Genomic DNA, 26318 nt, shown 5'->3' with positions numbered 1-26318 from the left:
GATCAGATAACCAATGATGCCTGGGCCATGCCAGCCAGTGCCTCTTTCTTGCCTGAACTTCAAAAGAACTCGTGGAAGGGAGACTGGAGAAAAGACATACGGCAGACCGAAGGTCCACCTCACGGCCAAGGCATCCACAAAGACGTCTTTGAGATCTCTTGTCCTGGACCCGTACACAGGAAACTTGTGGTTGTGTCGGGAGGCAATGAGTTCCACGTTCCTTGGCCCACTTGTGCACCAGGAGCTGGAAGACCTCTGGGTGTAGAGACCACTCACTAGCGTATGCGCCCTGATAGCTTCCCAGTTGAGTACCCCTAGGATGAAGATGGCCAAAATGGCCAAAAGATGGCTTTGGCCCACCGAATAATGTGAGCCACTTCCTGCATCGCCAACCGGCTGCGAGTGCTCCCTAATGGTTGAGGTGGGCCACCGCAGTGGCACTGTCAAACTGATTCTGGACTGGTCTGCACCAGAGCAGATCTTGCGCTAGAGTGAGGACTCTCTACACAGATCAGAGCTCCAGAACAGTGATTGGTAAGCAGCTTTCTGCGGGAGTCCAATGGCCCTGAAAGGAGCATTCTGGAATAGGGTAAATGGAACTTTCCCACTGCGCAAGAAATGGCTGCTAATGTGTGAAGGTAGAGGGAGTGTCACCCACACCCCAAACAAATGTAATACAATGGAACAAGGTTACCACCACACTAAAAGCGCACAACTCCTCAGGTAAATGGCCCAAATGGAACCGGTTCTTTTCTTTTTCGAGGTTCACATGCAACAATGATCCTCAATACCTCGAAAAAATATAAATGTACATAGCGTAATATGATAATGAATAGAATCAATAGCAAATATTGAGGTGATGACTCGTACCCCTTCTGATGGTCTACTGGGTGTAGACAATAAAGCTTTGGAGGAGCGGATATCACCGTGAGGTCTCTCCGATTTTCTTAAAATGGTGTGTGTGTTTCCACTTCCACAATTATGCAATGAAGAAAAGAGAAGCCTCCATGGTGTAAAACCTTACAACATTTTATTTTAATAAAATAATGTGGGACAAGGATATGAACCCACGTTATTAAAATCACAACAAATTGTATCCTAAAATACAGAAGCTGGAACTCCTACCAGATGGTGTTGTCCACTCCAAGAAGTAGACAGTGTAAGCATGGACTGGGGGGACAGCAGGCGTCCCTGAATCTCGACCTCCAGATCCTGGATAGGAATCCCTCTGTCTGTTCACCTTCCTTTCCAACGCGTTTCGATACCCACGGTATCTTCCTCAAGGCATAAGGAAGGTGTGCACACAGTGGGCCATTTATACCCACTAAGTGGTGAACCTATGCTATCCCTAAAACTAGACATGGATCAACTAACATTCTTTTCCTAAGTGTACATATGGAAAAAGTTTCCCGCATCCAATCCATTTCTCAGACGCAGGCCGCTGATGGCGGTGCGGCCTGCGTCACTTCCGGAAGACGAACGGGAATGAGGGAAGTTGTCATATGTAGTGACGCAGCATGATGATGTCTATATCATGCACATGGTTCCTTTTGGCGGACTTTCTAAATGATGGGGATCTTCTAATCTGAGAAATGGATTGGATGCGGGAAACTTTTTCCATATGTACACTTAGGGAAAGAATGTTAGTTGATCCATGTCTAGTTTTAAGGATAGCATAGGTTCACCACTTAGTGGGTATAAATGGCCCACTGTGTGCACACCTTCCTTATGCCTTGAGGAAGATACCGTGGGTATCGAAACGCGTTGGAAAGGAAGGTGAACAGACAGAGGGATTCCTATCCAGGATCTGGAGGTCGAGATTCAGGGACGCCTGCTGTCCCCCCAGTCCATGCTTACATTGTCTACTTCTTGGAGTGGACAACACCATCTGGTAGGAGTCCCAGCTTCTGTATTTTAGGATACAATTTGTTGTGATTTTAATAACGTGGGTTCATATCCTTGTCCCACATTATTTTATAAAAATAAAATGTTGTAAGGTTTTACACCATGGAGGCTTCTCTTTTCTTCATTGCATAATTGTGGAAGTGGAAACACACACACCATTTTAAGAAAATCAGAGAGACCTCACGGTGATATCCGCTCCTCCAAAGCTTTATTGTCTACACCCAGTAGACCATCAGAAGGGGTACGAGTCATCACCTCAATATTTGCTATTGATTCTATTCATTATCATATTACGCTATGTACATTTATATTTTTTCGAGGTATTGAGGATCATTGTTGCATGTGAACCTCGAAAAAGAAAAGAACCGGTTCCATTTGGGCCATTTACCTGAGGAGTTGTGCGCTTTTAGTGTGGTGGTAACCTTGTTCCACTGAAAGGATCATTGTCCAGTCACTGTGCCCCATCCGCGGGGACTGGCATTTGTGGATAGTAGTACCCAATCCGGAATCCATAAGGGTCGCCCCTTGTCCAAGCGCGCTGTCTAGAGCCACCAGGTTAGGGACAGTGAGTCCTGATCAGATGGGGTTGTCCGTTCCACTGGGACAGGATCAGGTGTTGCAGGGGCCTGGAGTGGAACTTGGTGTACTCCAGCATGTTGAAACGTGGAGACCACGGATCCCAGGACTTGCATGGCCGAGTAAATCACTGTGCAGCAATTTGCGTACTCGTTGCAGTAGTGCTGAAATTTTATCTGCAGGCAGGAAAAGCCTTTGGACGCGGGACTCTAGCATCCATTGTGAAGGTGTGAGGGATGACTTTTTCCAGTTGATAAGCTAGCCATGTTTCTATAGGAAGGCTATAGTAAGCTGTTGAAGGACCTCCGGAGAGTGTGCCAGCAGGAGCAGTCATCCAGATAAGGAAATAGTCTGACTCTGTGACGACATAGCTGTGCCGCCACATCTGCCATTACTTTAGTAAAGACCCTGGGAGCAGTAGAAAGACCAAAGGACAGTGCCCGAAACTGGTAATGTTTGGAAAGATAGCAAACTGTAGGAATCGCTGATGAGAGGGTGCTATAGGGACATCAGATAAGCATCCTGAATGTACAGGGACACCATAAAGTCCCCAGGCTCCATAGCTAGGACAATAGAGCGGAGTTTCCATACGAAACCTGAGTACTCTGACAAACTTGTTAAGAGATTTGAGATTGAGGATAGGTGGATGAGGGTTTCTGAACTAGGAAGAGAGTGGACTAGAAACTGGTCCAGTGTTGTGACCAAGGGACTAGCACTATCCCTCCTGACTGCAGGAGGGATTGGATAACCTTTTGGAGGGCCAGAGCCTTGCATTGGTCCGATGGGGGGCCTCTGCAAAAGAAATGTTGAAGAGGCCGTCTCCGCAATGAGACCGTGTACCCATGAAAGACTTCTTCTTGCACCTAGGCATGTGTGGTGGTCAGGCGCCAGGAGTGTGCGAACTGAAGAAGTCCACCTCCCACCCTCGGGTCTCCCAGGAGGAGGTCTGCTTCATCAGGCTGAGGGCTTGTCATCAGGCCTGAAAAGCGGATGTCTTGCAGCCCAGGCTTGCTTGGGCCTGGGTTTGGTAATTTTTGTGGAAGTTGTTTGTCTAGGGAAGGACTGACATTCAGCTTTACCTAGTGGGCAAAACGTGGAGGTCCAAGCCCGTGGATTCTTGGAATCCATATCCACTTTCCACAAGCAAAGCCAGCAGATGTGGCGAGCGACCACTGAGGTAGCAGTTGCCTTGGAAGCAAGGAGACCAGCATCCAGAACCGCTTCCCTATGAGCGATGTGAGGCAGTCTCTCCCATGAACATCTGAGGCAGCGACCAAAGTAGGTCTAGTGATAGCACCTGTATGGGAATATACTGATTTGAGACAAGCTTCAGTCCTCCTATCCATAGTCTCTTTTAGGGAAGAAGCTGAAAGGAGAGTGGAGGATTTAACTAAATGGGATACATGAGAATCCACTGGTGGAGGAGTCTCCCATTTGGAACAGTCAGCTGCTAGAACTGTGTAGAAAGAAGTCAGTCGCTTAGAGAGCGGAAACTTTTTACCAGTATTATTCCAAGCTTCATATCCGAGTTCCATAAAATGCTCAGACTTGGGAAATTCGTCTTTGACTACCTTTTGGCGCTTAAATAGTGGAGATTTTTTTAGATTCAAGAGCAGGTTCCTCATCCTCTATTTGAAGTATATATTTGACAGCTCTTACAAGGACAGACACATCCACATGAGACTGACACTCCTCCCCTCCTGGGGAAAACTCAGAGAGAGAGAGAGACACTGACAGACATCTTACTCCGCCTCGCCAGATGCCTATGAATCATTATGTGTAGATTGAGAGGAGGGGACAGTACGTCTAGTGGCCTTAGGGGACAAGGGCCTGTCACCCCGTAACATCTGCTGGAAAGTTTGTGCCAGGCTCTGTATAGAGGTAGAAAGCACATCCACCAGAGTGAGGTATAGCTGGATAGTGGTATGGAAGAATGCACCTGCTGAGGAAATCCCATAGGGGGAGCAGCAGCAGGGCTTGCCAGGCGGTCCACTTGGAGAGGCAGTGGAATGGCGCCCTGAGCTGGGGGAGAGAGCTGGCCTCCTCCATGTTGCGTTACCCACCGGTACTCTGGCCTCTGAAGTTTAGTCTGCGCCAGTGAAAAGCCCTGATGGTCTAGTGGAGTCATGAACGAACCCGGGTCCACACCAGCTACTCCGGTTCTTCTCCCAGGAACGGAAGGATTGCATAAAAGAAGCAGGTTTCCACAAGCGGGACCCTGCCTTACCTGCCCCCACGCTGCCGGCTCACAGTCCCGGAATCCCCCGTAGGAGATGGGGGTGAAGGAGCAGCAACGCCGGCATCCACAGCATAGCCTAGCACTGCTGTCCAGTTGTTAAAAAATTGAAAATAAAGTTAAATCATAAAACAAAAGCTTGGGGCTGCTTAGAAGCAGACCCACTGTTAAATGATGCGTGCGGCTCCTGCTGGCGCCAAAGCAAAAACTGTGGAGCCTGAACTGTTGGCTGGGCATAGGGCGGGGGAGGGGGACCGCAGCATCTTGAGATACTTAAAAGCTTAACTGTTTGGTGCACGGTCCTTTACCACCACCTACACCACATTGTCTCCCTGTGGAACCTGAAGAAGAAACACTGCTATTGCTATGCACCGATCATCACTCAGGGAAGCAGCAGCCCCAATAGACCATAGCGCACCACTTGTGGCTAGACATGTTTCTGAAAAAGGCCACAAAATGAAAGACTTTATGCCCATTGATCAGCATGAGCCTTGGAGGAGACATAAACAAATTTCTTCATACGTAGGAGATCTGTTACCAGCCCCCAGACTGTACCTGAGCTGCCTGTGCCCCGCATACTTGGATACTCCTGTACAAGACTCTGAATAATATTAGTATTACTTCATACTGACAGATGGTGTAGGATAAGAGAATAATGTGATGACTGAGGAAAGAGAATATGTGACTCTTTTGTAATGTGTTTATTACTCACCTGTGCTGATATCTGTAGGAATTTCCTCCTCCTTACATTGCTGATCACCCCTCACATACGTCTCTTCTTCTCCTTCTATATCTTCTGCCTTCATATCAGTCACATACGTCTCTTCTCCTTCTGTATCTTCTGCCTTTATATCAGTCACATTCGTCTCTTCTCCCTCTATATCTTCTGCCTTTATATCAGTCACATACGTCTCTTCTTCTCCCTCTATATCTTCTGTCTTTATATCAGTCACATACGTCTCTTCTTCTCCCTCTATATCTTCTGCCTTCATATCAGTCACATACGTCTCTTCTTCTCTCTCTATATCTTCTGCCTTTTTATCAGTCGGATACATCTCTTCTTCTCCCTCTATATCTTCTGCCTTCACATCAAAAAGGTCTTCACCCTAAATAACAATAAAATTACACTTTTGTAATAGCAGATTATATTAAGAGTAAACAGTATAATATCGGTGTATAAGACACACACAGCTCCTCTACAGATCATATAGAGACAGTAACTTTGGTATAATGGTGAGACCCTTAATCCCACCTACCTGATCCTCCTGTGGGATCCTGTGATTCTCCTCTGTACAATCCTGGGAATACAGAGGACGGGGACATCTCTCTGGGGTATCTCTGTTACTGGGTCCATCTGTAGCAGACATCAGTGACTGAGTACAGTGTATATATGTGATTATCAGATGATGTGTGTATATAGGGGGCCCCCATACCTGCTCTCCCCTGTACAATACATGACAGTCTCCTCTTACCCAGTGATGTGAGGGGCCGGTGATTCTCCATCATCACGTCCTTGTACAGACCCCTGTGTTCCTCTATATACTCCCCCTCCTGCATGGAGACATAGACAGTGACATCCTGACACCTTATAGGAACCTGACACACACATTGATACAGTCATCACCCAGACACATCCCCCGGTGTTACTCTATAATGTCCCATTCCCAGCAGTCACCTCTCCAGTCATCACCCAGACACATCCCCTGGTGTTACTGTATAATGTCCCATTCCCAGCAATAACTTCTCCAGTCATCACCCAGACACGTCCCCTGGTGTTACTGTATAATGCCCCATTCCCAGCAGTCACCTCTCCAGTCATCACCCACACACATCCCCTGGTGTTACTGTATAATGCTCCATTCCCAGCAGTCACCTCTCCAGTCATCACCCAGACACATCCCCCGGTGTTACTGTATAATGCCCCATTCCCAGCAGTCACCTCTCCAGTCATCACGCAGACACATCCCCTGGTGTTATTGTATATTATCCCATTCCCAGCAGTCACCTCTCCAGTCATCACCCAGACACGTCCCCTGGTGTTACTGTATAATGCACCATTCCCAGCAGTCACCTCTCCAGTCATCACCCAGACACATCCCCTGGTGTTACTGTCTAATGCCCCATTCCCAGCAGTCACCTCTCCAGTCATCACCCAGACACGTCCCCTGGTGTTACTGTATAATGTCCCATTCCCAGCAGTCACCTCTCCAGTCATCACCCAGACACATCCCCTGGTGTTACTGTATAATGCCCCATTCCCAGCAGTCACCACCCAGACACATCCCATGGTGTTACTGTATAATGTCCCACTCCCAGCAGTCACCTCTCCAGTCATCACCCAGACACGTCCCCTGGTGTTACTGTATAATGTCCCATTCCCAGCAGTCACCTCTCCAGTCATAACCCAGACACGTCCCCGGGTGTTACTGTATAATGTCCCATTCCCAGCAGTCACCTCTCCAGTCATCACCCAGACACGTCCCCCGGTGTTACTGTATAATGCCCCATTCCCAGCAGTCACCTCTCCAGTCATCACCCAGACACGTCCCCTGGTGTTACTGTATAATGCCCCATTCCCAGCAGTCACCTCTCCAGTCACCACCCAGACATCCCCTGGTGTTACTGTATAATGTCCCATTCCCAGCAGTCACCTCTCCAGTCATCACCCAGACACGTCCCCTGGTGTTACTGTATAATGTCCCATTCCCAGCAGTCACCTCTCCAGCCATCACCCAGACACATTCCCTGGTGTTACTGTATAATGCCCCATTCCCAGCAGTCACCTCTCCAGTCACCACCCAGACATCCCCTGGTGTTACTGTATAATGTCCCATTCCCAGCAGTCACCTCTCCAGTCATCACCCAGACACATCCCCTGGTGTTACTGTTATGAGCCACGGCTGTGGCTCATTCCTGTTTTGCATTTTGGTTCTGTATTTTATGTTATACTTCTGTTTATGTTCCCCGTGGGTGTCATGGGGTGCTCGGAGCTCACCCTTAAGGAGGGGATACTGTTATGAACCACAGGTAGTGGTTCATTCCTATTTTATGTTTATTAAGTTGTCTTGCATGCCAGGATTTCCTGTTGCTCTGTTTTAGTATGCTCTTGTCTGCTGCCGCTGGTTAGTCTGTGTAATTGCAGCTTGTTCCATGTGTTCAGCCTCACCTGGCTGCTAATTGCATCTGGTCAGGTTGGAATCATGCAACAAGGCAGCTGCATGTGATTATTAATTAGGTCTCCCTGTTATATGCTGGCTGAGGGCAGTTCGCAGATGCTGGTGATATTTCTAGCTTTCCAGTCTGCTTGAGAGCTTAGCTTGTTCCTGCCAGTTCCAAAGCTTCCTGTTTGCCTGTGTCTGCTGCAGAGAGTTCCCAGTCCCGGTCTATTCGGTTGTTCCTGTCCTCAGAGATCCTGTACTCGGAAGTTACCATCTGTTCCTGGAGTCTGACCGAGCACCTTTAAACATCTGGTGGTGTTCGTGAGTCGCGGCGCAGCCGTGTGTTGCGGCTTGTCCGCTTCTGTTTATTATTTTGTTTAATTGTGTTCTGGAGCTTTGCGGAGGATTCCGCTTCCACAGATCCACTCTGGTGTCCAGCGGTGCCGGATAGGAGTGTCGGATCAGTGGATCTTTGGTTGTCCTTTTCCCTGGCGGCTAGTCCGCACATACCTTTTGATTTAGTTAGTTAGCTTGTAACCCCTGGCCTGGTTGCTTAGTCAGAGGGCCCCTTGTTATCACCCTGTCTCGGACTTCCCCTTGTCTCCCATTAAGACCTGCGGGGGCATCGGGGTTGGGCAGACATAATCCGCCCTTCGAACGCGGCTGCCATGGGCTCAAGCAACCATAGTCTCGCAGGGGATTTCTGATAACACGGGCGAGACAACGGAGTTAGGGCGCCAGGGGTTACTAGGCTATCCAGCTCCCACAACCAGCTTATTTTCCTGTACTCAGATCCCTGCCATAAGATCTTCGGTCTGGAGTACAGGAATCATAACATTATCACCAGCCCTACCACAAAAAAGAAATAAAACACTTTTTTTTTTCTTTTTTGGCCCAGTCCGGTGTTTTGAGATCCAGTCCGGTGTTTTGAGATCCAGTCCGGTGTTTTGAGATCCAGTCCGGTGTTTTGAGATCCAGTGAGATCCAGTCCGGTGTTTAGAGATCCAGTCCGGTGTTTAGAGATCCAGTCCGGTGTTTTAAAAAAAAAAAAAAAAAAATTCCAGCCTTGTCTAGTCTTGCCTTGTCTAGTCTTGCCTTGTCTAGTTTTAAGTCCTCCTATGTCAACTATGCAAGCCCTGCAGGCATCTCTCTCAGCCCTGAACTCTGCTGTCAGTGCTCTGAAACCTGAGCGACTAGCAGTTTTGCAGCAATCTTTGAAGCAACTACAAAACCTTCTGACTAAAATCTTGCTCCTCTTGCCAGAAGTCGTTGAGAGTACATCTATCTCTAAAGAGACTCTTGTTCACAGTATGGTGACAAGAGAATCCTCTGGTTTAATTGAAGAGAAAAGGTTTAAAAGTTTTCTGCGGCCCAGGCTCTCAGAAGAGGAGCGTCTGCGTCGCAGAAACTTAAACTTGTGCCTATATTGTTGGGGTTTAGGCCACTATCTGCAGACCTGTGAGTTGCGCAAGCCAAAGTGTGGTGACGAGTCTTGCCCTCTGGCCAAGTTGAGTCAGGATACAAGACCTACTCCTGTCCCTACTGTGGCAGAGGTACTTGTCACACAACCCACACTAAAAAACTCTCTGTCCTATAATTGGGGTCCTTGGGCAAGGGAGCCCCAGTATAGATTCCGGAATCAAAAGAGAATGTTTCTTTCCTCTCTTGAGGTTTCTGTTGAAGCAGAGTTGCAGGGTCCTGGAGTGGTGCCCGTAGCCCAGGGTCCTGGAGTGGTGCCCGTAGCCCAGGGTCCTGGAGTGGTGCCCGTAGCCCAGGGTCCTGGAGTGGTGCCCGTAGCCCAGGGTCCTGGAGTGGTGCCCGTAGCCCAGGGTCCTGGAGTGGTGCCCGTAGCCCAGGGTCCTGGAGTGGTGCCCGATGCCCAGGGTCCTGGAGTGGTGCCCGATGCCCAGGGTCCTGGAGTGGTGCCCGATGCCCAGGGTCCTGGAGTGGTGCCCGATGCCCAGGGTCCTGGAGCGGTGCCTGTAGCCCAGAGTGCTGGAGCGGTGCCTGTATCCCAGAGTGCTGGAGCGGTGCCCGATGCCCAGAGTGCTGGAGCGGTGCCCGATGCCCAGAGTGCTGGAGCGGTGCCCGATGCCCAGAGTGCTGGAGCGGTGCCCGATGCCCAGAGTGCTGGAGCGGTGCCCGATGCCCAGAGTGCTGGAGCGGTGCCCGATGCCCAGAGTGCTGGAGCGGTGCCCGATGCCCAGAGTGCTGGAGCGGTGCCCGATGCCCTAGCTTATAGAGGGACATCAAATATTATAGTTCAGGTGTCCATACCGGAAGGGGTCTCAGAAGCTGTTACCCCAGGTAGGGATTTGAAAAGCGCAATCCCAGAAAGGGTATCTAAAACCATAGTTCTTGAAGGGAACTCGAGAAGCAAAACCCCAGAAGGGATCTTTGAAGTAATATCCCCAAGTGGGGTCTCGAGAGACGCAGCCCCAAAGAAGGGTCTAGAAGTCGCTTCCCCAGGAAAGAACTTAAGAAGCATAGCATTAGTGGAGGATCTGAACGTTATTGCTTCAGCAAAAGTCCCGGAAGTCATAGTCCCGGGAGAACTTTCGATAATTATCGACTCAGAGAGGGAGGCCGATGGCCCGATCCCAGTCAGGGAGGCCAACGGCCCAGTCCCAGTAAAAGAATCCGAGGTGCTGACCCCAGCGGGGTTCCCGGAAGCCACTGCCCCAGCGGGGTTCCCGGAGGCCACTGCCCCAGCGGGGTTCCCGGAGGCCACTGCCCCAGGTGGGGTTCAGGAAGTCACTGCCCCGGGTGGGGTTCAGAAAGTCACTGCCCCGGGTGGGGTTCAGAAAGTCACTGCCCCGGGTGGGGTTCAGAAAGTCACTGCCCCGGGTGGGGTTCAGAAAGTCACTGCCCCGGGTGGGGTTCAGAAAGTCACTGCCCCGTGTGGGGTTCAGAAAGTCACTGCCCCGGGTGGGGTTCAGAAAGTCACTGCCCCGGGTTGGGTTCAGAGAGTCTCAGCCTCAAGTAAGGGCAATAGTGACCAGGTCCTAGCAAAGCACTTCAGTCAGTCAGATGGGAAGGAAACAGATCCTGACTCCGATATCTCAACATCCATAATCTTTGATGGGGACTTAGCCCAATTTCTGGCGCTTTACAAACACTATTACATTATTATGTTGTCTAGACCATTTCTGGGCATCACTCCAGAGAACCTTGTGCTCTATCTTATTTATTCTTTTAAAGGAGAGCCTTTTGAGTGGGTGACCAGCCTAATGAAAGCTGAAGATCCCATTCTTCAGGATCCCCCAGCATTCAGTGATGCAATTATTAAAAGATATGGTTCCAAAGAAATTGGTTCAGGTTCCTCTAAGTCACCCGTCTTGTCTGCTGAGATTCCACCAAATACTGTAAACTCGGCACAAGAGTCCCAGCCCGTTGTTTTGACTGCAGGATGTGCTTTTCTGACTTCTTCTTCTTCTAATAATAGTACTTTGCCAGAAAGTTCAGCTCCCAAGGGTAAGAAACCTGTCTCTGATTTGAACGCAGCCTTGTTGGGTGGTACCATCAGTTCAGACAATGTTTGGGGAATTACCTTGGTCAGACCTAAAGAGCTTTGTAAAAAGAAGAAGAAGAAAAAGAAATAATTTTTGACTCTTGCCTTGATAAAAAAAAAGATTTTTTTTTTTCCTTATCTTGTGTCCAGTGGCCACCGTCAGGGGGAGGGCACTGTTACAAGCTGTGGTTGCAGCTTGTTTCTGTTTTCGTGTCTGTCTGACCAATGTGTCAGGTTTTTTTTTGTATCCCTTGTTCTGGATAGTCTGAATTTTGGGGTCTTTTGACCCCTCCTCAAGAGGGGGGTAATGTTATGAGCCACGGCTGTGGCTCATTCCTGTTTTGCATTTTGGTTCTGTATTTTATGTTATACTTCTGTTTATGTTCCCCGTGGGTGTCATGGGGTGCTCGGAGCTCACCCTTAAGGAGGGGATACTGTTATGAACCACAGGTAGTGGTTCATTCCTATTTTATGTTTATTAAGTTGTCTTGCATGCCAGGATTTCCTGTTGCTCTGTTTTAGTATGCTCTTGTCTGCTGCCGCTGGTTAGTCTGTGTAATTGCAGCTTGTTCCATGTGTTCAGCCTCACCTGGCTGCTAATTGCATCTGGTCAGGTTGGAATCATGCAACAAGGCAGCTGCATGTGATTATTAATTAGGTCTCCCTGTTATATGCTGGCTGAGGGCAGTTCGCAGATGCTGGTGATATTTCTAGCTTTCCAGTCTGCTTGAGAGCTTAGCTTGTTCCTGCCAGTTCCAAAGCTTCCTGTTTGCCTGTGTCTGCTGCAGAGAGTTCCCAGTCCCGGTCTATTCGGTTGTTCCTGTCCTCAGAGATCCTGTACTCGGAAGTTACCATCTGTTCCTGGAGTCTGACCGAGCACCTTTAAACATCTGGTGGTGTTCGTGAGTCGCGGCGCAGCCGTGTGTTGCGGCTTGTCCGCTTCTGTTTATTATTTTGTTTAATTGTGTTCTGGAGCTTTGCGGAGGATTCCGCTTCCACAGATCCACTCTGGTGTCCAGCGGTGCCGGATAGGAGTGTCGGATTAGTGGATCTTTGGTTGTCCTTTTCCCTGGCGGCTAGTCCGCACATACCTTTTGATTTAGTTAGTTAGCTTGTAACCCCTGGCCTGGTTGCTTAGTCAGAGGGCCCCTTGTTATCACCCTGTCTCGGACTTCCCCTTGTCTCCCATTAAGACCTGCGGGGGCATCGGGGTTGGGCAGACATAATCCGCCCTTCGAACGCGGCTGCCATGGGCTCAAGCAACCATAGTCTCGCAGGGGATTTCTGATAACACGGGCGAGACAACGGAGTTAGGGCGCCAGGGGTTACTAGGCTATCCAGCTCCCACAACCAGCTTATTTTCCTGTACTCAGATCCCTGCCATAAGATCTCCTTCGGTCTGGAGTACAGGAATCATAACAGTTACTGTATAATGCCCCATTCCCAGCAGTCACCTCTCCAGTCATCACCCAGACACATCCCCCGGTGTTACTGTATAGTGCCCTAATTCCAGCAGTCACCTCTCCAGTCATCACACAGACACATCCCCTGGTGTTACTGTATAATGCCCCATTCCCAGCAGTCACCTCTCCAGTCATCACCCAGACACGTCCCCTGTGTTACTGTATAATGTCTCATTGCCAGCAGTCACCTCTCCAGTCATCACCCAGACACATCCCCTGGTGTTACTGTATAATGTCCCATTCCCAGCAGTCACCTCTCCAGTCATCACCCAGACACATTCCCCGGTGTTACTGTATAATGTCCCATTCCCGGCAGCCACCTCTCCAGTCATCACCCAGACACATCCCCTGGTGTTACTGTATAATGCCCCATTCCCAGCAGTCACCTCTCCAGTCATCACCCAGACACATTCCCCGGTGTTACTGTATAATGTCCCATTCCCAGCAGTCACCTCTCCAGTCATCACCCAGACACATTCCCCGGTGTTACTGTATAATGTCCCATTCCCAGCAGTCACCTCTCCAGTCATCACCCAGACACATCCCCTGGTGTTACTGTATAATGTCCCATTCCCAGCAGTCACCTCTCCAGTCATCACCCAGACACATCCCCTGGTGTTACTGTATAACGCCCCATTCCCAGCAGTCACCTCTCCAGTCATTACCCAGACACATCCCCTGGCGTTACTGTATAATGTCCCATTCCCAGCAGTCACCTCTCCAGTCAGCAGCTGAATGATCTTGTTGGTGAGTTCCAGGATCTTCTGGTCATTGTGCCTCTCATGTATCAGTGAGTGAGGTGGAGGCACCGTGATGGGGCTCTGGGTCCTGCTCAGTCCTCCTGACAAACTGCACAAAAGAAAATACTCAAGCAAAAGGCGCTCAGTGCAGTTTCATGTAAAATTTATACTTAATGTCCATAAATGTCTAGATAAGAGGGTCCTGGTTCAATATGTGGCCTCCTGTAGTGATACAGATGAATCTTCCACTCCACCAATTATCTCATGACGATATGAAATAAAACATAATAAAACACATCATAGTGTAGTATGTCCCATATAATTCATATCAGGCTGAAACAAATCCACTAAAAGCAGATGGCGTACCCCACTCACAATCAATAAAAGCGATCTCCACATATAAAGGTATCTTTCTCTAACGTCCTAGTGGATGCTGGGGACTCCGTAAGGACCATGGGGAATAGACGGGCTCCGCAGGAGACATGGGCACTTTAAGAAAGAATTTAGATTCTGGTGTGCTCTGGCTCCTCCCTCTATGTCCCTCCTCCAGACCTCAGTTAGAGAAACTGTGCCCGGAAGAGCTGACAGTACAAGGAAATGATTTTGGGAATCCAGGGTAAGACTCATACCAGCCACACCAATCACACCGTATAACTTGTGATAACTTTACCCAGTTAACAGTATGAACAATCACAGAGCATCAGATAAACTCTGATGCAACTATAACATAACCCTTATTTAAGCAATAACTATATACAAGCATTGCAGAAGAAGTCCACACTTGGGACGGGCGCCCAGCATCCACTACGGACTACGAGAAATAGATTTACCGGTAAGTAAAATCTTATTTTCTCTAACGTCCTAGTGGATGCTGGGGACTCTGTAAGGACCATGGGGATTATACCAAAGCTCCCAAACGGGCGGGAGAGTGCGGATGACTCTGCAGCACCGAATGAGCAAACACAAGGTTCTCCTCAGCCAGGGTATCAAACTTGTAGAACTTTGCAAAGGTGTTTGAACCTGACCAAGTAGCCGCTCAGCAAAGCTGTAATGGCGAGACCCCTCGGGCAGCCGCCCAAGAAGAGCCCACCTTCCTTGTGGAATGGGTCTTAACTGATTTGGGCAGCGGCAACCCAGCCGCAGAATGAGCCTGCTAAATCGTGTTACAGATCCAGCGAGCAATAGTTTGCTTTGAAGCAGGCGCCCCAAGCTTGTTGGAAGCATACAGGATAAACAAAGATTCTGTTTTCCTGACCTTAGCCATTCTGGCTACATAAACCTTCAAAGCCCCGACTACATCCAGTGACTCGAAATCCTCCAAGTCAGTAGTAGCCACAGGCACCACAATAGGTTGGTTTATATGAAAGGATGAAACCACTGTCGGCAGAAATTGTGGGTGGGTCCGCAATTCTGCTCCATCCGCATGGAAAACCAGATAAGGGCTTTTATGTGATAAAGCTGCCAATTCTGACACACGCCTAGCCGAAGCCAAGGCTAATAGTATGACCACCTTCCACGTGAGATATTTTACTTCCACCGTTTTGAGTGGTTCAAACCAGTGTGATTTCAGGAAACTCAACACCACGTTAAGATCCCAAGGTGCCACTGGAGGCACAAAAGGGGGCTGAATATGCAGCACTCCCTTTACAAACGTCTGAACTTCAGGCAGAGAAGCCAGTTCTTTTTAAAAGAAAATGGATAAGGCCGAAATCTGAACCTTAATGGAACCCAATTTAAGGCCCAAAGTAGGGATGGACATCGATGGTCGATGTTTCCGAACCATCGATGTTTTCGTTTCGATGGTAGTGTTTTTAGCATTTAATGGTGGCCTCCCGATGTTTTTCACCATCAAATGATAGTCATTCGATGGTCTTCCGATGGTGGCTTGTTTTTTTCTAATTCCAAATAGCTATGCCTCATCTTGCTGCTGTGTCTATCAGGGAAACTTCCTAAGTCCGTTGGAGGCTGTCTGTTTCAGACATGAGCCTGCTCAGCCAGTCCCCTCACCCCCTCCCCTCTCTAGGCTGCTGCTAGGCAACAGGGCCCACTGCAAGCTCTGATTGGCTCTCACTGACTCAGAGAGCCAATCAGATCCCAGACCTTACCCTGCAGCAGCAGAAGCCACAGACACTCGGAGCTCAGGAGGATTCAGAGGAGACAGAGTGACCTCACTGATATTTATATCACTCCAGCTATACACCACCACTGATCAGGGGGAATAATTATGGAGGGCTATGGACAAAGTCCTTGCTTGAGTATGTTTTGGACTGTGGGAAAAACCCAAGAGAAAACACAAAAACCATGGAAAGAACATACAAACTCCACATTATAATCATCGGAATTGGTCCCATGTGAGACAGCAAAGCAAACTGTGCACTCAGCAAGTTGCCATCCACATTATTGTAAGAACCGCCGGGCCGTTCACAATACTGCATTCCGCTGGCTTCGTTCTGTGTGAGGGGAGGAGAGCGCAGCGCAGCGCCTCTCCTGCCCCTCAATTCTCTTGGATGCCCAGTCTCACTCTCCATCGGCGGCGGCGCGGTCAATCTTAATAAGGCACCTTTTTACTAGCCAATCAGAGCTCATGGACCAGCAGCCGCGGCTCCTGATTGGCTGCCGGTTCGCGAGCTCTGATTGGCTAACGAACCGGCGCATCGTTTCAGATTGACCCCGCCGCCGTTGGAGAATGAGACCGGGCATCAAAGAGAATTGAGGGGCAAGAGAGAAGCTATGCTGCGCTCTCCGCCCCTCACACAGAAGAAACAGAGCCAGCGGTAAGGGGTGGGGGGCAATGAGCGCACAGTGGGACAATGTATATCTGCCACAGGGGGGCATTGTATAGCTGGCACTGTGGGGGCACTGTATATCTGGCACTGTGGGGGCATTGCATATCTGTCACTGGGGCATTGCATATCTGGCACTGTGGGGGCATTGTATATCTGGCACTATGAAGGCATTGTATATCTGACACTGTGGGGGCATTGTATATCTGGCACTGTGGGGGCATTATATATCTGACACAGTGGGGGCATTGCATATCTGGCACAGTGGGGGCAATGTATCTCTGGCACTGTGGGGGCATTATATATCTGATACAGTGGGGGCATTGTATATCTGGCACTGTGGGGGCAATGTATATCTGGCACTGTGGGGGCAATGTATATCTGGCACTGTGGGGGCAATGTGTATCTGACACTGTGGGGGCAATGCATATCTGGCGCTGTGGGGGCAATGTATATCTGGCACTGTGGGGGCAATGTATATCTGGCACTGTGGGGGCATTGCATATCTGGCACTGTGGGGGCATTGCATATCTGGCACTGTGGGGGCATTGCATATCTGGCACTGTGGGGGCATTGCATATCTGGCACTGTGGGGGCATTGTATATCTGGCACTGTGATGGCAATGTATATCTGGCACTGTGGGGGCAATGCATATCTGGCACTGTGGGGGCATTGCATATCTGGCACTGTGGGGGCATTGTATATCTGGCACTGTGATGGCAATGTATATCTGGCACTGTGGGGGCAATGCATATCTGGCACTATGGGGGCATTGCATATCTGGCACTGTGGGGGCAATGTATATCTGGCACTGTGGGGGCATTGTATATCTAACACAGTGGGGGCATTGTATATCTGGCACTGTGATGGCAATGCATATCTGGCACTGTGGGGGCAATGCATATCTGGCACTGTGGGGGCAATGCATATCTGGCACTGTGGGGGCATTGCATATCTGGCACAGGGGGGGGCATTGTATATCTGGCACAGTGGGGGCATTGCATATCTGGCGCTGTGGGGGCATTGTATATCTGGCACAGGGGGGGGCATTATATATCTGGCACTGTGGGGGCAATGTATATCTGGCACTGTGGGGGCAATGTATATCTGGCACAGTGGGGGCATTGCATATCTGGCACAGTGGGGGCATTGTATATCTGGCACTGTGGGGGCAATGCATATCTGGCACTGTGGGGGCAATGCATATCTGGCACAGGGGGGGCATTGTATATCTGGCACAGGGGGGGCATTGCATATCTGGCACAGTGGGGGCATTGTATATCTGGCACTGTGGGGGCATTGTATATCTGGCACTGTGATGGCAATGTATATCTGGCACTGTGGGGGCAATGCATATCTGGCACTGTGGGGGCATTGTATATCTGGCACAGTGGGACAATGTATATCTGCCACAGGGGGGCATTGTATATCTGGCACAGTGGGGGCATTGCATATCTGGCACTGTGGGGGCAATGCATATCTGGCACTGTGGGGGCAATGCATATCTGGCACTGTGGGGGCAATGTATATCTGGCACTGTGGGGGCAATGCATATCTGGCACTGTGGGGGCAATGCATATCTGGCACTGTGGGGGCAATGTATATCTGGCACAGTGGGGGCATTGCATATCTGGCACAGTGGGGGCATTGTATATCTGGCACTGTGGGGGCAATGTATATCTGGCACTGTGGGGGCAATGTATATCTGGCACAGTGGGGGCATTGTATATCTGGCACTGAGGGGGCATTGTATATCTGGCACTGAGGGGGCAATGTTACTTCATCATTGGGCATTGTGTATGTATATTATATATGTATATTATACACACAATGTCCAGTGATAAAGTAATATGTTGCTCAGAGTCTGGCCCTGCCCCCGATCCCAATTCCCACATTGTAAACGAAAATGCAGGCTTTTGCGCATGAACTAGTCATATAAATAGTTTTCACCATCGAATACTTTTGATGTGATGGTTAGTAACCATTGCATCGAAAGTTTCAATGGTGGAGCATTGCCATCATATGATGTTTTGCTTTCGATGTCCATCCCTAGCCCAAAGTCACTTCCGATTGTAGGAAGTGAAGGAAAAGGCCCAGCTGGAATTCCTCCGTAGGGGCATTCCTGGCCTCACACCAAGCCACATATTTTCGCCATATACGGTGATAATGTTGAGCCGTCACATCCTTCCTAGCCTCTATCAGCGTAGGAATGACCTCATCCGGAATGCCTTTTTCTGCTAGGATCCGGCGTTCAACCGCCATGCCGTCAAACGCAGCCGCGGTAAGTCTTGGAACAGACAGGGCCCCTGTTGCACAAGTCCTGTCCTAGAGGCAGAGGCCACGGGTCCCCTGTGAGCATTTCTTGCAGATCTGGATACCAAGTCCTTCTTGGCCAATCCGGAACAAAGAGTATTGTTCTCACTCCTCTTTTCCTTATGATTCTCAGCACCTTGGGTTTGAGAGGAGGAGGAGGAAATACATAGCCCGACGGGAACACCCACGGTGTCACCAGTGCGTCCACAGCTATCGCCTGAGGGTCTCTTGACCTGGCGCAATATCTCTGCAGCTTTTTGTTGAGGCGGGATGCCATCATGTCCACCTGTGGCAGTTCCCACCGACTTGCAATCTGCATTAAGACTTCTTGATGAAGTCCCCACTCTCCCGGGTGGAGGTCGTGCAGCTGAGGAAGTCTGCTTCCCAGTTGTCCACTCCCGGAATGAACACTGCTGACAGTGCGCTTACGTGATTCTCCGCCCAGCGAAGAATTTTGGTGGCTTCTACCATCGCCACCCTGCTCCTTGTGACGCCTTGGCAGTTTACATGAGCCACTGCGGTGATATTGTCTGACTGAATCAGAACCGGTTGGTCGCGAAGCAGGGACTCCGCTTGACGTAGGGCGTTGTATATGGCCCTTAGTTCCAGGATGTTGATGTGAAGGCAAGTCTCCTGACTTGACCACAGCCCTTGGAAATTTCTTCCCTGTGTGACTGCCCCCAACCCTCGGAGGCTTGCATCCATGGTCACCAGGACCCAGTCCTGAATGCCGAATCTGCGACCTTCGAGAAGGTGAGCACTCTGCAGCCACCCCAGGAGAGACAGCCTGGCCCTGGGGGATAGGGTGATTAACCGATGCATCTGAAGAGGTGATCCGGACCACTTGTCCAGTAAGTCCCATTGGAAGGTCCTCGCATGGAACCTGCCGAAGGGAATGGCCTCGGATGATGCCACCATCCTTCCCAGGACTCGAGTGCAGTGATGCACTGACACTTGTTTTGGTTTTAATAGATTCCTGACCAGTGTCACGAGCTCCTGAGCTCTCACTATCGGGAGATAATAAGAATTTACTTATCGATAATTCTATTTCTCGTAGTCCGTAGTGGATGCTGGGAACTCCGTAAGGAACATGGGGAATAGCGGCTCCGCAGGAGACTGGGCACAAAAGTAAAGCTTTAGGACTACCTGGTGTGCACTGGCTCCTCCCCCTATGACCCTCCTCCAAGCCTCAGTTAGATTTTTGTGCCCGGCCGAGAAGGGTGCACACTAGGGGCTCTCCTGAGCTTCTTAGTGAAAGTTTAGTTTTAGGTTTTTTATTTTCAGTGAGACCTGCTGGCAACAGGCTCACTGCATCGAGGGACTAAGGGGAGAAGAAGCGAACCTGCCTGCTTGCAGCCAGCTTGGGCTTCTTAGGCTACTGGACACCATTAGCTCCAGAGGGACCGAACACAGGCCCAGCCTCGGAGCTCGGTCCCAGAGCCGCGCCGCCGGCCCCCTTACAGAGCCAGAAGCAAGAAGAGGTCCGGAAAAATCGGCGGCAGAAGACATCTGTCTTCAACAAGGTAGAGCACAGCACTGCAGCTGTGCGCCATTGTTACTCAGGCACACTTCACACTTCGGTCACTGAGGGTGCAGGGCGCTGGGGGGGGGCGCCCTGAGCAGCAATGTAAACACCTTGGCTGGCATAAATACACCACATATAACCCCCAGGGCTATATGGATGTATTTTAACCCCTGCCAGAACTCACCAAAAAGCGGGAGAAAAGGCCGCCGAGAAGGGGGCGGAGCCTATCTCCTCCGCACACGGGCGACATTTTCCATCACAGCTCCGCTGGAAGGACGTCTCCCTGACTCTCCCCTGCAGTCCTGCACTACAGAAAAGGTAAAAAAGAGAGGGGGGCACTAATTTGGCGCAGTTTTAATACTAACAGCAGCTATAAAGGGAAAAGCACATTTTATAGTGGTATTATAAAAGGTGATAAACCCTTTTCTGGTCTGTGTCTAGGATCATGCCTAGGAGAGGCAGATGAGCTGTAGGAACCAACTGCGACTTTGGAATATATAGAATCCAGCCGTGTTGCCGTTACACTTCCAGAGAAAGTGATACGCTGTTCAGCAACTGCTCTCTTGATCTCGCTTTTATGAGGAGATCGTCCAAGTACGTGATAATAGTGACACCTTGCTTCCGCAGGAGCACCATCATATCCGCAATTACCTTGGTGAATAATTTCGGGGCCGTGGAGAGACCAAACGGCAACGTCTGAAATTGGTAATGACAATCCCGTACCGCAATTCTGAGGTACGCCTGATGAGGTGGATAAATGGGGACATGAAGATATGCATCCTTTATGTCCAGAGTCACCATAAAATCTCCCCCTTTCAGGCTTGCAATGACCGCTCTTAGCGATTCCATCTTGAACTTGAACCTTTTCAGGTATATGTTCAGGGATTTTAAATTCAATATGGGTCTGACCGAACAGTCTGGTTTCGGGACTACAATAAGGTCGAATAATAACCCCCTCCTTGTTGAAGGAGGGGAACCTTGACCACCACCTGTTGAAGATACAATTTGTGAATTGCAGTTAACACTGTTTTCCTCTCGTGGGGGGAAGCCGACAGGGCCGTCGGTGAGGGGGCATCTTCTCAAAGTCCAGCTTGTATCCCTGAGACACAATATCTATTGCCCAGGGATCTAACAGGGAGTGAACCCACTTGTGGCTGAACTTACGAAGGCGTGCCCCCACCGGGCCTAGCTCCGCCTGTGGAGCCCCAGCGACATGCGGTGGATTTTGTAGAGGCCGGGGAGGACTTCTGTTCCTGGGAACTAGCTGTGTTGTGCAGCTTCTTTCCTCTGCCCCCGCCTCTGGCAAGAAAGGACGCACCTCGGACTTTCTTGTTTCTATGTTCGAAAGGCTGCATTTGATAATGTCGTGCTTTCCTAGGCTGTGCAGGAATATAAGGCAAAATATCAGAATTACCAGCTATAGCTGTGGAGACCAGGTCCGAGAACCCTTCTCCACACAATACTCAGCCTTCCATATGCCTCTTAAGTCGGCATCATCTGTCCACTGTATATTCTACAGGACACGTCAAGCAGAAATCGACATAGCTTTGACTCTAGGACCCAGTATACTCATGTCTCTTTGGGCATGTTTTATATATATATATATATATATATATATATATATATATATAGTATACAGTCGGCGGCACTCCGGTAATATTAAAGCACATAGGCAGGTTGAATGAAAACAACGTTTCGAAGTTTTAATTACTTCGTCCTCAGGTAATTAAAACTTTGAAACGTTGTTTTCATTCAACCTGCCTATGTGCTTTAATATTACCGGAGTGCCGCCGACTGTATACTATACATGACCCGCTGCCATACGGGTGTAGGAGGGCACCGGACCGTTATGTGCTGAGATTGGGAGTACTGCCGAAGGATTGTTATATATATATATATATATATATATATATCTCCACCAGTAACCGGCACTCCGTTATCAGCAGTTATTGCCCCCGGTGCCTTTCCTTGCTGTTATGCAAAAATATACCGTATAATCAGATGGCACTCCAGAAGGACTTTTCTTAAAGAAAAGTCCTTCTGGAGTGCCATCTGATTATACGGTATATATATATATATATATATATATATATATATCTCTTAAGACAGCATCTTTAATATATATATATCTCTATATATACACATATGCACTAATGTTGTTTTTAAGCAGTGTCGTAAGATGTAGTATTCACAGCGCTTTGTTTACACTGGTAACTATGGTCTTTTTCTGTAGACTCTAAGCTGGGTTGCTATGGACGCGCCTCCCGACGCCGATGCGTCACTTCCGGTGAGACGACGGTGACGTCAGTCTGGGGCCCGGGACGGCGCGGCATGCGACACCGGACAGAAGGGTATGCACTGTAGGAGGGGGTAAGTTGTATTTAAACTCACTGTTGTATGCTTTGCACTTATCCTGACAAAGGGGGAAACCCCGAAACGTTGATTCTGCACCAATACAGTTTGTTGTTACTTCACAAGACTCTGAGTGCCGCCTCATCATTATCGTTTGGTGTTATGCAAAGGGTTTCATCCCTGGAGGAGGGCACCTGAGCAAGTCAGCCCCATAGCAGGGGCTGAGCCGAGTGCCGGAGCAAAATCTTGTATATATATATATATATACACACATACTAGGGTCTCAATCTCTGCTGATAAGGTACCTGTCCACGCTGCCACAGCGCTATAAACCCATGCCGACACAATCGCCGGTCTGAGTAGTGTACCAGAATGTGCACGCTATCTGCATGATCCCTGAGAATAGCTGTTACGTCAGGGCTACCTTTTGGACAAACGTGACACCCTAGGGGAAGATTCCCATCGTATCCTGGCCCTAGTGGGGAAAGGATACTGCCTGAGAATTCTTTGTGGGAAACTGCAGTCTCTTGTCTGGAGATTCCCGCTCTTTTTCCTCATGAGAGGAGGGAAATTTACCTCAGCTTTCTTCCCCTTAAACATGTGTACCCTTGTGTCAGGGACAAATGAGTCATCAGTGATATGCAAATCATCTTTTTTTTTCTCCAATAAATGTTTATTGATGTGTAAAGTAATAACAGATTATAGAAGACAGCATACGTCTTTCAACTAATAATACAGAAAAACACAATCTGATACGTATGAGCAAAGACAGTTAACATAGCTATCGTGGCCAGTAGTACTTCAATTCCGTGTCTAGGTCATTGCCTCTAATTCGAGGTGAAAGCCGGTCTCTAAAAAAAAAAACTGTCTTGATACAACATTTCTTAACATTAAAAGAAATAAAGAAGAAGGAACAGAAAAGAGTACAGGGTGGAAAATAGAGATTCAAGAAAAGAGGGGTCGGGGAGGGGGGGGGGGTGACTGTGTGGACCCTTCCCCGGTCCAGTCAGGTTAGGAAGCTAAAGTGATAACATCTGTCTCCAACTGTCAATACTAAAATAGTTAGGAATCGGAAGTAGAAGGTGACGTGCAGGGCTCAAGTTAGGACATCAGCGACAGGTAAGCATGTGAGGTTTTAAATTCCAACCAAGGGGACCAAGTGGTCGTGAATCTCCGATGTGTCTCCGGTGTCACCCGCAAATCCTCCATAGTCATATACCAATCTACTCTAGCAACCCATTCCCTCATATTTGGAGGTTCAGTAGACCTCCAGCGAACCGGAATGACCGCTTTGGCTGCGCTATTAAGAAACTTTAATAGGGAATTTTTATATGTCGACAGGGGCCATGTAACACAGTTAAGAAGCCAAAAGGCTGGCTCAGAGGGGACCTCCGGACCCACTATCAATTTTGAGGTTGCAATTACTTTATCCCAAAAGGGCCGAAGTTTAGAGCAGTTCCACCAGATATGCTTCGGGGAACCTGTTTGAGTATTGCATCTCCAGCATTTATCTGATACATTGGGGAACATTTTAGCCAGTGTTTGGGGACATCTGTACCATCGAGACAGAACTTTGAAATGTGTTTCGAGGACTGAATAACTTGAGGAACTTACAAAGGTGACTTGAAAACACTTCTCCCAGTCCTCATCTGACAGATCTATTTGTATGTCGGGGGCCCAGTCCCTGGCATATTTAGGGAGATCCGGGAATTTGGTCACAATCAAAAATCTATAACATTTTGAGAGGAAATGCAGTGGGCGAGAGGGTTCTGAGCATAAATTCTCGAAAACCGTTAATGGTGTAGTCATGCTTGGGCGGACCATACTCCCCAGGACAAAATGTTTCAATTGAAGGTACCTCCAAATCTCTGAAGGCGAGAGATTCCACTTCGATTGCATCAAGGGGAAGGGGATCATCTCTCCATGCTCCACCAGCTGGCCAACACGTGCCACCCCCTCCCGTCGCCATGAATCAAATCCCCGGCCCAAGACTGCCGGTGGGAAATCTGGGTTATAGTACAGTGGGGTCAGGGGAGAGTATTTAGAAGAAATATACGGGAGAGTCCTAAGTCTACCCCAGCGTGAAAGTGTAGGTCCAATAGTCGGGTGATCTATGTATGGAATCCTAGAGCACCAAGGGTAGTAGGCAATGGGGGTGGGTAGCCCCGCTTCCTCAATATGGACCCACTGTTTTTTGTCACGTGGGCGTGACCATTCCAAGATTCTGTGGAGAACAATAGCCTCATAGTACAGTGAGAAATGCGGTAGCTGAAGACCGCCCTTATGTTTGGGACGAAAAAGAATGGCATGTTGAAAGCGGGGCCGTTTCCCCCCCCACACAAAGTCCCTAACTAAATTATGGAGATCCCTGAACCAAGTTCCAGGAATGGAAACCGGGAGCGCCTGGAGGAGATAAAGGACTCTCGGTAAAACATTCATTTTAATGGCACTGAGCCTCCCCAGCCAGGAAAGCCGCCTGTTACCCCAGTCCCGGAACTCGGAGCGGAGTGAGACAAGCATTTTTTTTAAGTTTAGCTCAAAAAGACGTGATAAGTCTTTGTAGGGTGACCCCCAGGTATTTAAAGCTAGAGGGATGCCAGTGAAAGGGGAAAGATTGCTTGAGGCCGTCAAGAGCTTGGGAGGGCTTTGATACAGTCACTGCCACTGATTTAGAAAGATTAATCTTAAAGTCTGACAGGGAGCCATATCTATCGAGTTCAGACATCAGATTAGGGACAGAGACCACCGGGTTCGATATAATAGTTAGCAGATCATCCGCGAACAGTGCAAGTTTGTACTCTCTGCCCCCCACCATGAGTCCCGAGATATCTGGATTAAGCCTAATGGAACTTGCCAAGGCCTCCATACAGAGGACGAAGATGAGGGGCGAGAGAGAACATCCCTGTCTAGTGCCGTTCCGAATCAGAAGTGGGTGGGACAGGTCTCCGTTAATTTTGATCCTTGCAGTAGGGAAATTATATAGTGCCAGAACGCGGTTCAGGCTAACAGGCCCCAATCCCAAGTGACGCAGGACCCCTCCATAAACACCCAATCTACTCGATCAAATGCCTTCTCGGCATCAGTCGAGAGCACCACTATTGGGTTTTGACTATGCGAAGCTAGATACATCAAGTCGATAATTTTGGTCGTATTATCCCGGGCCTCCCTACCAGGGACGAAACCCACCTGGTCCGAATGCACAATGTTGGGGAGTAACAGCCTCAATCTGTTTGCTATAAATTTAGCAAACAGCTTGATGTCTGTGTTGAGGAGGGAGATCGGGCGATAACTGGCACATTGTGCTGGGTCTTTCCCCTCCTTTGGTATAACCGTGATGAAGGCCTCTAGTGATTGTGGGGAGAAACCTCGATTATCGGAGATCTCGTTGAACGCCAATAGCATTTTAGGCAGGAGAGAATCCTTAAAAAGCTTGTAATAAGAGATGGGATAGCCATCCGGGCCCGGACTCTTCCCGGAGGGAGTCTCCTTAAGGGCTTGTTCCGGGAGAGAGAAGGGGGATTCTAGCCAGGCGCTATCATCTTCTGATATCTTAGGAAGTCCTGCGTCACGGAGGTACCCTGCCACCAATTCCCTGGTTACCGATAATGATCCCGGGGTTTTAGGTTCCTGAAGATTGTATAATTTAGTGTAATAATAGTGGAAAGCCTCGGCAATATCCTTGGTGAGGGTGCGGCGGGTCCCCGCTGCATCCTGTATCGACTGGATAAATAGAGTGGCTCTCTGCGCGCGAATCG

The 26318-nt window shown here is 49.1% G+C and overlaps 2 protein-coding genes across 4 annotated transcripts in view; one reads left to right on the top strand and one right to left on the bottom strand.

Moving 5' to 3' along the window:
* The window catches only part of LOC135057023 (zinc finger protein 271-like), a 215022-nt gene that overhangs the window by 97096 nt on the left and 91608 nt on the right, over window positions 1–26318 (top strand). The gene's annotated exons all lie outside the window — the stretch shown is intronic.
* LOC135056966 (oocyte zinc finger protein XlCOF6-like) overlaps window positions 1–26318 on the bottom strand; it is a 73154-nt gene that overhangs the window by 23167 nt on the left and 23669 nt on the right. For 2 of the 3 annotated variants that reach the window (XM_063962766.1, XM_063962767.1), the window contains exons 1-3: window positions 6190–6266; window positions 5974–6071; window positions 5430–5823 (exon numbers count right to left, since the gene is read on the bottom strand). In XM_063962766.1, the coding sequence (XP_063818836.1) occupies window positions 5430–5823; window positions 5974–6071; window positions 6190–6223 (526 nt within the window). In that variant the 5' untranslated portion in view covers window positions 6224–6266. Of the gene's footprint in view, window positions 1–5429; window positions 5824–5973; window positions 6072–6189; window positions 6267–26318 lie in introns of those variants that run through there. The other variant, XM_063962768.1, reaches the window with a different exon arrangement.

This window comes from Pseudophryne corroboree, chromosome 3 (genome assembly GCF_028390025.1).
Source record: "Pseudophryne corroboree isolate aPseCor3 chromosome 3, aPseCor3.hap2, whole genome shotgun sequence".
Taxonomy (NCBI): Eukaryota; Metazoa; Chordata; class Amphibia; order Anura; family Myobatrachidae; genus Pseudophryne; species Pseudophryne corroboree.
This window is presented reverse-complemented; position numbering and strand designations above follow the sequence as displayed.